The sequence below is a fragment of the Penaeus japonicus genome, unplaced genomic scaffold, assembly GCF_977035675.1.
Source record: "Penaeus japonicus unplaced genomic scaffold, GWHDUDI00000001_assembly GWHDUDI00000019, whole genome shotgun sequence".
Classification (NCBI taxonomy): domain Eukaryota; kingdom Metazoa; phylum Arthropoda; class Malacostraca; order Decapoda; family Penaeidae; genus Penaeus; species Penaeus japonicus.
Window position 1 is genome coordinate 29,466,218 of NW_028234421.1, and position 12,137 is coordinate 29,478,354.

General features: G+C 46.0%; 2 protein-coding genes across 3 annotated transcripts in view; one reads left to right on the forward strand and one right to left on the reverse strand.

Moving 5' to 3' along the window:
• The window catches only part of shot (dystonin-like protein short stop), a 422,952-nt gene that overhangs the window by 69,065 nt on the left and 341,750 nt on the right, over window positions 1-12,137 (forward strand). The gene's annotated exons all lie outside the window — the stretch shown is intronic.
• On the reverse strand, window positions 10,580-11,112 carry LOC147469798 (uncharacterized; the record flags this gene model as incomplete). The annotated part of the gene is made up of 2 exons (XM_086547775.1): window positions 10,580-10,810; window positions 11,026-11,112. Coding segments are annotated over 2 exons (318 nt in total), but the record flags the coding sequence as incomplete, so codon positions are not given.

Genomic DNA, 12,137 nt, shown 5'->3' on the forward strand with positions numbered 1-12,137 from the left:
ACTTTTCGAATTTCGGTTACGCTTCGCCCCTCTAATGACCGACTTCGACGCTCACAATTACCAGAAACGAAAAATAGTCTTCATTCGCCACCGGCTGAGTCGCCTTCTCTGACCCGCCGAGTTTTTAGCATTTTGAGCATTTATTGGCGCTGTAGCTCTTTTCGTCTCCTCCCGAAGAGGAAGAGGAGTAGGGCGAGGAAGAAGAGTAGGACGAGGAAGAGGAGTAGGACGAAGAAGAGGAGTAGGAAGACGAAGAAGAGTAGGAAGAATATGAGAAGGAAGAGGAAAAGGAGTAGGGAGAGAGGTAGGACGAAAGAAGAGGAGCAGGAAGAGGAAGAGGACGAGGAGGAAGAATAATAATGATAGTAAGAAGAAAAAGGAGGAGGAGGAGGAGGAGGAGGAGGAGGAGACCCGCCCAGTAATCATCCTCTCACGGAATCGTCGCCGATTTTCCAGGAAAACCAGACTCTCGTCTGGCCTTGGCTTCTTGGAAAACTCGCAGTCACATAAATCTTCGTTTTGTTTTCATTTGATATCTCTATTTAAACGTCTTATATATCAATTCGTTGATTATTTTAGAAAGGACTATTGTAAGTTGGACAGAGGATAGAGTTTTCACATTGGAAAAAAAGAAGGAATATGTAATATACTTGTTTGTCCTTTTTCTTCGAAATGTATCAAAGATACCGTATTTATTTTTCCTTTACAGGTGCGATTTTCACGCGAATTCAAGACATATAATTTCGCAGATCATGATAGATTTTTTTATGCCATTGGTCGGTGAGAAGGTGAGGGAAGAATTTTGGGCGTTTTCGGGAAAAAATTACGTTCTGGCCGGCAACTAAATTTGGATATGACAAAAGCTCTCGGTGATTCGATTATGGAAAGAATCTGAGTTGAAGGAATGTAGAGGGATTTGGAGAACACCCACAGACGACCCAGGCAAGCAAGCAAGCAAGCAAGTGGACAGGAAAAACAGTCTGTTCAGAATGACCGCCGATCAAGTTGACAGGCGATTAGTTCGAATGGTAACTTCCCAGATGGCAGTTTAGCGAACATCTCGAGTAGTTTGTTCAAAGGAAGTTAACAACCAGGAGGAAGTTAGAGGTGGTTTCCCCTCGTATAGCTCTTCTGTGTACGTTTTCCCTCACGTCTTCCTCTTTCCCTCGTCCGTTTCTCTCACTTTCTCTCTTCTTTCTTTTTCTGTCTTGGTCTTGCCCTTTGTCTATATTCCCATGTTCTTTCTCTTCGTTGACTTCCCTCATGTCATAGTTCGTCTCTCTCCTTTACCCCCCTTCCCCCTCTTTTCCCCTCGCTTTATTCTTCTCTCTCGTGTGTCTTCGACCCAATTCATCTGTCGCTTTTCCATTGCTATTTTTCGGCTCTGCCACTCTTTTTCCCCCCTCTGTTACTTCCCCCTTTTCATCTGCCTCGTGTTTTGCTTTCTGTCCAATTTAAATCATGTATAGGAGAAAAAATAAAGAATAGTCTACCCCTAGAAATAAGAAATATCTACTCAATTGGTCATTTCAAAAGAACCGTAAAACAGTTACTTTCTCAATACCAAAATGTAACCCGAGTCATTGTTTAGCATTTGAAACGCCAACCGACATCTGAATGCAAATTAACTACGTAAGATACTTATTTTCGAAAGGCAAATCTCCATAATATAAAAGGAAACTACAGTATACTTCAAACTATAATATTACTCGGGAGGCTTTGAATATTAGTAATGGATTTTGAACATGTATATTGTATAGTGTATATTCATACTTATATAGTGCATATACTAACATTGTTTTGTATTTGTTTTATGGTGCAATTGCTTACATTGCTATGTATACTTCTTCCCATTCCCTCCCATTCTCCCATCTCCCTTCCTTCCACCCCTTATCTTTCCCTTCATCGTTCTCCCGTCCCATCTTCCTCCTCTCTTCTCTTCTTTCCTTTCATTTTCTTCTCCCCTCTCTCTCCCCCTCTTTCCTTTCCCTCCCTCTCTCCTTTATCCCTCCCCGTCTTCCCTTTCCCTCTCCTTCCCCTCCTCCCTCCTCTTCTTTCTGCCTCCCCATCTCCCCTGTTCCTTCCCTTCTTCCCCTTTCACCCTTTCTCCTCCCTCCACCCCTTCTCTCTTCACCCCTTCTCCTCCCTTCACCCTTTTTTCTCCCTCCATCCCTTCTCCTCCCTTTACCCCTTCTCCTCCCCTCACCCCTTCTCCTACCCTCACCCCTTCTCCTCCCTTCATCCCTTCTCCTCCCTTCACCCCTTCTCCTCCCTTCACCCCTTCTCCTTCCCTGCTCCCCTTCTTCATCCTTCACCCCTTCTCCTTCCTTCACCCCTTCTCCTCCCTTCACCCCTTCTCCTCCCATCACCCCTTCTCCTCCTTTCACCCCTTCTCCTCCCCTCACCCCTTCTCCTCCCTTCACCCCTTCTCCTCCCTTCACCCCTTCTCCTCCCTTCACCCCTTCTCCTCCCTTCACCCCTTCTCCTCCCTTCACCCCTTCTCCTCCCTTCACCCCTTCTCCTCCCTTCACCCCTTCTCCTCCCTTCACCCCTTCTCCTTCCCTGCTCCCCTTCTTCATCCTTCACCCCTTCTCCTCCCTTCACCCCTTCTCCTCCCTTCACCCCTTCTCCTCCCTTCACCCCTTCTCCTCCCTTCACCCCTTCTCCTTCCTTCACCCCTTCTCCTTCCCTGCTCCCCTTCTTCATCCTTCATCCCTTCTCCTCCCTTCACCCTTTCTTCTCCTCCTTTCACCCCTTCTCCTCCCTCCACCCTTTCTCCCTTCACCCCTTCTCCTCCCTTCACCCCTTCTCCTCCCTTCACCCCTTCTCCTCCCTTCACCCCTTCTCCTTCCCTGCTCCCCTTCTTCATCCGTCTGCCCTCTCATTTGATGACGTATTGACGCCATCTCACGTTTCAGGTAAGCCCCTCATCGTGAGCATCCTCGCCATCTTCTCAGGGATCCCGGCGGCGAGAGAGTGAGTCATTTTCATTTTATTTGTTGATCTTTCCATCGTCGCCTGACATCACCCTCCCCCGTCGGTGTGCTTGTATGTATCGGATTTCCTCATCTTGACAAAAGAGTTATTGTTCCTGCGGATCGCTTTCCTGGTGTGTCTGGCTCTTGGGACTAGGTGTGTGTTTTTTTTTCTTCTTCTTCTTCTCTCTGGCTCTATTTATTTATTTATTTATGTCTGTCTACTTGTATCTGTCTGTCTTATCGATTTGTTTATTTATTAGTATTAATCTATTTAATCTATCGAGCCTCCTCCCTCCTCAAATTACCACGAGCCTTCTCTCCTGCTCACGCTAATGATGTTGTGGGATAATTAAACATGCAAAACGACCAAGGTATGCCTTTTTTTTCATTGGTAGTGGAGATATTTTGGTTGGAAGTATTTCAACTCCCTTAGTAACCAAAACTCGTTCTAAAAGAATGGCAGTGGTATGTTGTATAGGGCAACACAACCGGAGTAACCGGCCTTTATCGCTTGGAGCAGGTGAGTGCTGGAGTATCGGTTATCTCCCTCACACCACGCCCTCTAAATACATGCCACAGGTTATGTATCTGTGCTACTGTAAACATTGGCTACTCTCAATGCTGCACAGATTAAAGTATAAGGTTACTTATACCTTATGAGTTGGAACATCATTGACCATTGAGTCGGGGTAGGTTTGTGATACGCTGGGCAGATGTTCCCGGCCGTTAATTTGCATACTACATTGTCTAAATTGATGATGCTATTATATGTACACGCATTGTTGACAATGACGTCACACCAGACCAACGCTGTGTTGTTGCAATTAATCGCGCGGCCGCAAACACCGCCAGCTGTCACTATCAGTACTTGTCAAGAGACGAGGAAAGCTTAACCCGGCGTGACAGATCTAATTTTATTTCCGAGTGGAACTTGAGGGCGTATCGCATTCGCTGAGCAACGTCTAAAAATACGTGGTTATATATCTATCCACGCACACCACGTGTCATCCCATAAGTGGCCTTATTATACTTTAGGTCAAACAGGATCGGTACTGACGCCTCTCCTTCGTGGGTGCGGGGAAGTGAGATCAGGGCTAAAAGAGGGACCTCCGTCCATCATAGCGCGCCAGGGTTCTTCTCGCGCTGGTTGCCGTGACGTAAGTCCAGGCTGCAGCGGGATGTTGGTGGGTGACCTACCTGACGTTGTCGAACGCAATGCGGGTCTAGTGGGTTGGGCACAGAGAACTGCGGGCTCAGGCTCACGAATTAGTAAAGCTTATTGTTGGACCTTGTACAGCGATAAGGAAGGGATTTTGTAAGCAAAACACGAGATCAAAAACAGCAGTAGGATATCAGTAAAACAATATATATAACATGTTTCGTTGGGGCAATGGTCAATTGTCTAGTATAGCAGGTGAACCGTAAATCGTGGTCAGGTTGCAGGTGGACCAGTTCGGACAAAGGACCTGATAAGGGGGAATAAGGCTTCTGCTCTTTGTTTTAATGAGAAGACCCGATTGAACAATAACAAGAAGACCAGATTGATTGATATTATCATTTTCCAAATCTCTATTAGCAAGTTCCCTGTCATCAGGTTTTTGAGCAGTGTCATAGCCGATGAGGATTACTGATAACTAACCTGACTTGAGACTATATAACCGACTTATCTCGTCCGACCGGCTGATTTGTCCCAGTCCCTTTAACGGCGACATGAACTTGATTTTTGTGCGTTTGAGAAAATCGGCGAGGTGGACGAAGGGCACGGAGGACGAAGGATAAATGAGGTGGTGAGAGGACGGGGGAGCGGAGGCTCACGAACAGGTGTTAAAGGTAATGATGAAAGATGATTGCGATTATACTGTTGAGGGGGAAATACATTGTTATTTAGATGCACACTTAGAGAAAGAAACTTAAGAGGACTAAAAAAAACTATAGCACAAAAATTACCAGAACAAATGAAAATATCATAGCTTATGGTATCATGATGAATAAGAATCGATATCGACGAGGACTGGCTCATGATAAAACGTAGAGCCGTTTAGAATAAAAAATATTGTTCTAGCTGTGATCTGTACTTTGCCTCACGCTGCGTTGGGTTGATATACACCCCCCCTCCCACACACACACAAAACACACACACACAAAGCACGCACACACATACAAAGCACGCACACACACAAAGCACTCACACACACAAAGCACACACACATACAAAACACAAACAAACAAGTGTACACAAACACACCCATATATATGTTTGTGTGTATGTGTTTTTTATAAAGAATGTTTAGATAGACAAATATGTCAGCCTAACACTGCAGTGTATTTCAAGTATAGCTGATCCGTTGAAGATAAAACAATGAACAAGTGTCACAGCCAATAAGATTAATTTATAACATTCAGAACACTTTCAGACACGAGACCTCGCCAGTAGTATTTTGAGCCCTCGGTTGTGCTATAGTGAGCAAGAGAGCGCTGATGTGCATCCGGCAGTTCTGTTGTTACAGTGCTAATCCCACAATATTGCCTTACACCCTCACAGGACTCCTTGTTGTCTCGGATATCCTGTGAATTTGTCCTTTCCCAGGAACGTCGTCTCGTTCGTCGTAGGATGTTGCGACGTGCCTTGGGAACGGAACTCGCCTGTCTCGTCGTTCGTTTTCTTTATGCTTTTGGGGTTGCTGCTTTTTTTCTTCTTGTCTTGCTCGTGATTGTTGTCTCTCTTTTCTCTCTCTCTTTCTCTTTCTCTCTTTCTCTCTCTCTCTTTCTCTCTCTCTCTCTCTCTCTCTCTCTCTCTCTCTCTCTCTCCCTCTCCCTCTCCCTCTCCCTCTCCCTCTCCCTCTCTCTCTCTCTCTCTCTCTCTCTCTCTCTCTCTCTCTCTCTCTCTCTCTCTCTCTCTCTCCTCTCTCCTCTCTCTCTCTCTCTCTCTTCCTCTCTCTCCCTCTCTCTCTCTCTTCCCTCCTCCTCCTCCTCTCTCCACCTCTCTCATGAGTCTCTCTCTCTCCATCCTCTCTCTGAGGCTCCATCTCCATCTCTCCCTCTCTCTTCCTCTTCCTCCCTCTCCCCCGCTCTCTCTCTCTCTCTCTCTCTCTCTCTCCTCTCTCTCTCTCTCTCTCCTCTCTCTCTCTCTCCCACTCTCCCTCTCCCTCTCCACTCATTTCTTGTCATGCCAATCTTCCACCCACAATTCCAATACTCATCACGTATGTGTATCTCCATCCTCTATGTGAGGCTCCATTCCAAATTTTCCCTGAACCAATCTTCCACTCATCACTCCCCAGCGTAAGTGCACCCGCGACAACGCCCACACTCAGCCCCCCCCCCACACACACACACCACCTTTACCACCATCATTTTTGTCATGCCAATCATTCAGCATCCACTAATACCAATACTCAACCGAATGACAACCATCCACTGTGAGAGACGACAGCTTTCGACAACCACCTAGCTTTCCAGAGCCAACTCCCAAAGGACGGGATCCCGATGAGTAAAATGTCTCTCATTCAATTTCCAAAAGAAGCTGACCTCCTGAATGAAATATGTCTCATTCAATTCCAAAAGAAGCTGACCTCCTGAATGAAATGTGTCTCATTCAATTCCAAAAGAAGCGTTCCTCCTGAGTGACTGTGTCCCTTTCACGGCTGACGTCATCCTATCGAAGGCGTGTGTTGACATCGGGGTGTCGCTACGACGGTACACTCGCTGACCGTGGAAACCGAACCGAACCAACCACAGCTATGACTCCTGCCACTTCCTTTGTCACGCGAGGTTGGGGGAGGGATGATCGTGAGTGAGTGAGTGAGTGAGTGAGTTAGTTTGGGAAGAAGGGGAAAGGGGGTATGGAAGATTAGAGTGGAAGGAGTAAGGGAGAGGAGAGGGGAGAATAAGGAGGGGATAGGAGTATGGGATAGGAAAGCGGTGTTAGTAAGGAGAGGAGAGGAGGGAGGAAGGAGAGGAGGAGGGGGATGAGGGGGATGAGGGTCTCACAGGTGCACTTCCCTTAATGACCGAGGAAAAACTCCGCGACAGGAAACTGCTCCACCTCGTCAGTCTAATGATTATTTCTTACGTAGGGGGTTACGGGTGTACCTTCCCATCTCCTCGCCCTCCGACCTTCTTCCATCCCCCCATCACCCACCACCCTATCTCTCTCTCTCTCTCTCTCCTTCCCTTCCTCCCTTCCTCCCTCCCTCCCTCCCTCCCTCCCTCCCTCCCTCCCTCCCTCCCTCCCTCCCTCCCTCCCTCCCTCCCTCCCTCCCTCCAACTCCATCTCTCTCTCTCTATCTATCTATCTATCTGTATCTCTCTCTTTCTCTCTAAATTTACATTTAGACCTATTATTTTTATATGTGAATTTCTTTTTATCGTTAAGAGTCTTTCTGAACTTTCTTCTTATTTTTCAGTCCGTCCTCTATTGCCTCATTATCTCTTTCATTTTTTGTCTCTCTCTTCGGCAGTGGGAGAAGTTAGTTGGGTCTAATGATCTCTCGTCTCGACGCTCGTCCCGCAAGCCGATTAACGCCTTTGCGGCCGGGGTGCAGTTGGCTGTCTCTGACTTCTTCTGTCTCAAATTCTTTCCCCATCTCTTTCTATTTCCTTGCATATCTCTCTCTCTCTCTCTCTCTCTCTCTCTCTCTCTCTCTCTCTCTCTCTCTCTCTCTCTCTCTCTCTCTCTCTCTCTCTCTCTCTCTCTCTCTCTCTCTCTCTTTCTCTCTCTCTCTCTCTCTCTCTTTCTCTCTTTCTCTCTTTCTCTCTTTCTCTCTTTCTCTCTTTCTCTCTTTCTCTCTTTCTCCCTTTCTCCATTTTTCTCAGTGTGTGCGTATGTGTGTGTGTGTGTGTGTATGTGTGTGTGTGTGTGTGTGTGTGTGTATGTGTGTGTGTGTGTGTGTGTGTTTGTTTGTGTGTATGTGTGTGTGTGTGTGTATGTGTGAGAGAGTGTGTAGGCGTGTGTGTGGGCGTGGATGTGACGTTATGTGTCTCAATGACTTCATGGGTATTTAATGGTGCCATGAGAATCACTGGCGCCCCGAAGTGAAATGACCTCGTGACTACTCTTCTAGGATAAAAAGAGAATCACACTCTTGAAGATACATTGATAACCTTTTCATAGAGTTGGGTTATGCAGTCAGTAGGGGTGCTGCTTAGATGGAGAGTGATTCCCTGCGGGCGGTAGTAAGCAATGGGCGTGGGAGGTTTTGAGGGGCGCCTGGAAGCTCGGGAAGGCGGGAGCGGGCGAAGCGAGGGCGGCTGCGAGTTACGGTTTCTGAAGGTGGGAGCAAGTTCATTCGGGTAGTTAAGGATGATTGCAGAAGATTGCAGGTGCAAGAGTGTCAGGCTCGGATTAGCTACGGTTATAGTTACGGTTGTGGTTGCGGGGAGATGCGCAGCCGTCATGCGCCACCGGAGGCGTGCGTGCTTGTATCCCCGTGCGCCTGTTCGGGAGCGCTTTTGTGCGGTTTCTGGATTAGTTTGTTTGTTTTATTTTATTTTACTCGTTAGGGAATTTGAAGGAGAATTAGATCTTGATTTAGTGGGTCTGGAGATGAATTTTGATTTATTTGAGGATGGAATCCTCTTCAGTTCCACCGATAGATTTTGTATATTGTATCTCGTCGTTTTGGAAGAGCAATTTATAGATTAAAGATAGGAAGAGTAACACACACACTTTTTTCTGTCTATCTCCCTCACCCCTTATATTTGCGATGGGTATGAACACGTCTTACTTTCATGAAGAAACACTGTCGACCATGAGATAAAGGGTCAAGAACCCCTTCCGAGATTCCCTCTCATCCCTCGAAGGAGCAGCCGAAGAGTAAGTCTCCTCTTCCCCTCTCCTCCCCCTCCCCCTCGTGACCCTGGCGATGAATGACGCTACCGGGAGAAAGCGCGGCGCCGATTATCCCGGCGCGTGATGCAGACTCGCGCGCGGGGATGACGGGGGCGTCGGAGGAGCAGCGTCATCGCGTCTGCCTAAACCAAGATTCTGTCTGTGAGTCTTGGCCTAAACCTGGAGCAGGCCGAGGGTGAGTCTTGTAGGATTTTTCTAACGTGATGTCATGCACTGGTTTTGTTCATATACATCTTTTCATTACCATACTTTTATTCAATTTTATTGTGGAAAGGACCGAATCGAATAATAACACTGTCTTTGAGATTGATTTTATGGACTATTTTATCGGCAGTCACCAAAGCTGCAAAACGCAAAATTCGGCAAGGAAGGAGGGGGGGGGGAGACAGAAATTGTCGCGGCATGACTGCTGTGGAAGTGACAGGTGGAGACGAGGCCTGACACGCCTCGTCGACAGACGGAGGGAAGCAGCGATGCGGCAAAGTTGTTAATGAGCGGCGAACATAATGAGCGAAATTAAATGAGGACTAGAAGGAGGAGGAGGAAAGAGAAAGATTATCAGACGTAATAGATTTCAACTAGAGATCTAAGAGAGAATGAAAAAAATAAATACATATATAAAAAATAAGGAGACAACAGAGAAGAAACCGAAGGAGAAAAACACCCGAGGGCAAGGGAAAAGAGCGTGGGTAAAGAGTGGGAAAGGAAGTGGGCGGAAGCGGATAAATCTTGGAAGAACTGATTAAAAAAAGAGGGCGGGGAGGGGGGGGCGCAGAGGGAGTGTCCGAGTGTTTCCTTTCGTCCTCAAGAGAAGTAAATGAAATTTCTCCGCCTCGAGGGAAGTGCTGACGCTTCGGATCTCGTGCAGAGGTCAATCGGGTGGGCGGTTTGCTCGTGTCGCTTGGCACCGGATTTTTTTATTGTTTTTTACCATTGTTAGTGCTGTTGTTTTCGCTGTTGTTGATGGTATTGGTTTTAGTCTGTGTTATTGCTGTTATTTTTATCATGGTATGTGATGTTGGAGTAAGGTATTGTTATTATTATTGTAATTTTTGTTATTGTTATTATCATTGTAATTATTATTATTGTTATTATTAGTGTAATAATAATAATAATTATTATTATTATTATTAGTAGTAGTAGTAGTACTAGTAGTATTATGATGACCATTGTTATTATAATTTTGTTATTATTATTGTTATTATTATCATTATTATTATTATTATTATTATAGTTATTAGTGTTGTTATTATTACGGTTGCTGCTGTTCTTTACTGCATTGTTATATGTTACTACCCTACTTCTGGTATTGTTACTGCTATACTTGCAGGTCATTAAAGTTCAGAAGTTACGAAACCGATGGTACAGGCAAATATTAATTTAATCTTACGTCATTTGGGTCGTTTTTTGTCATTGCCGGGATAAGTTGCCAAGAAAGTATGACTCTGAATCGCTGAACTTTCGTGCGCACTTTGAATATTCACGTTTTTTTATTACATTCGGATATTGTATTTTTAGTTATGATATAGTGGAAACTTTTGGTACAGAGGAGCGCAAAGTCTACATAAGAGAAAAAGAGATTGTATACTCGAGAAACACGCATGATAATAACGCAGACACGTGAAAAAAAACAACGATGAAAATTATAAAAAGAAAAAAAAGAAAAAGAAAACAAAAACTGAAAAGAAAGCCAACAATAATAAAACAGAGAAACTGTGATAAGCACAGAGAAACGACGCGACGATACTCTTCAAAGCGTAAATGAATCAAGCCAAGTCGGCCTTAATCCGCCTAGAAGTTCCCTATGATTAGGACGACGGCGGGTTGACGGGTCGTTATCAAGAGGCGAGAGTGGACGCTGATTGAAGCCGCGTGCGTGTATCGAATTAAAACGAGATACGGGGAAGGGCTGGCGAAACGGACCAGCTTCCTTGGAGATGATGAAGTGTCTTGGGCTTGAGGGAGGAGGAGGAGGAGGAGGAGGAGGAGAAGGAGAAGGAGAAGGAGAAGGAGAAGGAGAGGAGGAGGAGGAAAGAGGAGGAGGAGGAAAGAGGAGGAGGAGGAAAGAGGAGGAGGAGGAAAGAGGAGGAGGAGGAAAGAGGAGGAGGAGGAAAGAGGAGGAGGAGGAAAGAGGAGGAGGAGGAAAGAGGAGGAGGAGGAAAGAGGAGGAGGAGGATATAAGAGGAGGAAAGAGGAGGAGGAGGAAATAGAGGAGGAGGAGGAAATAGAGGTGGAGGAGGAAATAGAGGTGGAGGAGGAAGAGGAGGAGGAGGAAAGGGAGGAGGAGGAAAGAGGAGGAGGAGGAAAGAGGAGGAGGAGGAAAGAGGAGGAGGAGGAAAGGAGGAAAAGAGGAGGAGGAAAGGAGGAGGAGGAAGAAAGGAGGAAAAGAGGAGGAGAAGGAGAAGGAGAAGGAGAAGGAGAAGGAGGAGAAGGAGAAGGAGGAGGAGGAGGAGGAGGAGGAGGAGGAGGAGAGGGGAAGGGGGTGCATAGGCAACAGCAGGTTGTTGGTTGGATGCTGAGGGGATTATCGGGAGGATGAGGTAGTGGGTGAGTCGGGCAGTGAGTTAGTGAGTAAGTGGTGTGTGACGGGGATGTTTGGTGTGTGTGTGTATGTATGTTCTCATCTACGTGTTTTGTTTGTTTGCGTGTGAAAATGTGTGTTTGTAAGTGCACTCGCAGGTCCTTGATATGTTAATAGCGCATGGCTCATATTTATAGTATATAAACAGCAATGGAAACTACCGAAGTGCTTATGAAATGCTAGTGAATATTATACGACCAAGAAGTACTGTACTAAACATAGCACGAGTCCTCCTGTGCGATATTTTCAAGAAGTACTGTGCTAAACATAGCATAAGACCCCCCCCCCCCTGTGTGATATCTTAATATGCATGACATTCCCCACATGTGTGACAAATTATTCCACTCTATTAAGCTCTTACCCTTTCGCCTTGTCACGCCTGTCAATCACATGACTATTCCTCTCTCATCTTTTCCAAAGCGCGTCCGTCAACATGCTGGCCTTCCTTCAACAGTCCAAAAGGATACAACCCTTTCGTCTGATGGCCTCAATTTTGTGTGTGGGCGTGTGTCTGTATCTGCCTGTATGTTTGCATGCTTATTTGTCTGTCTGTCGGTCTGTCTGTCTGAAAAAAGAGGGAGGAAGTAAGAAAAATCTGTGTTATCGATTGGTAAACTAGGGCTTATATTCCGTCCCTCACAAGGAAAACACAGATGTCGATGAAAAAAAAAGCAAATCACGTCACAGGTGCGACTGAGGCACCTGATTGCACAAGGAAGATGGAGAG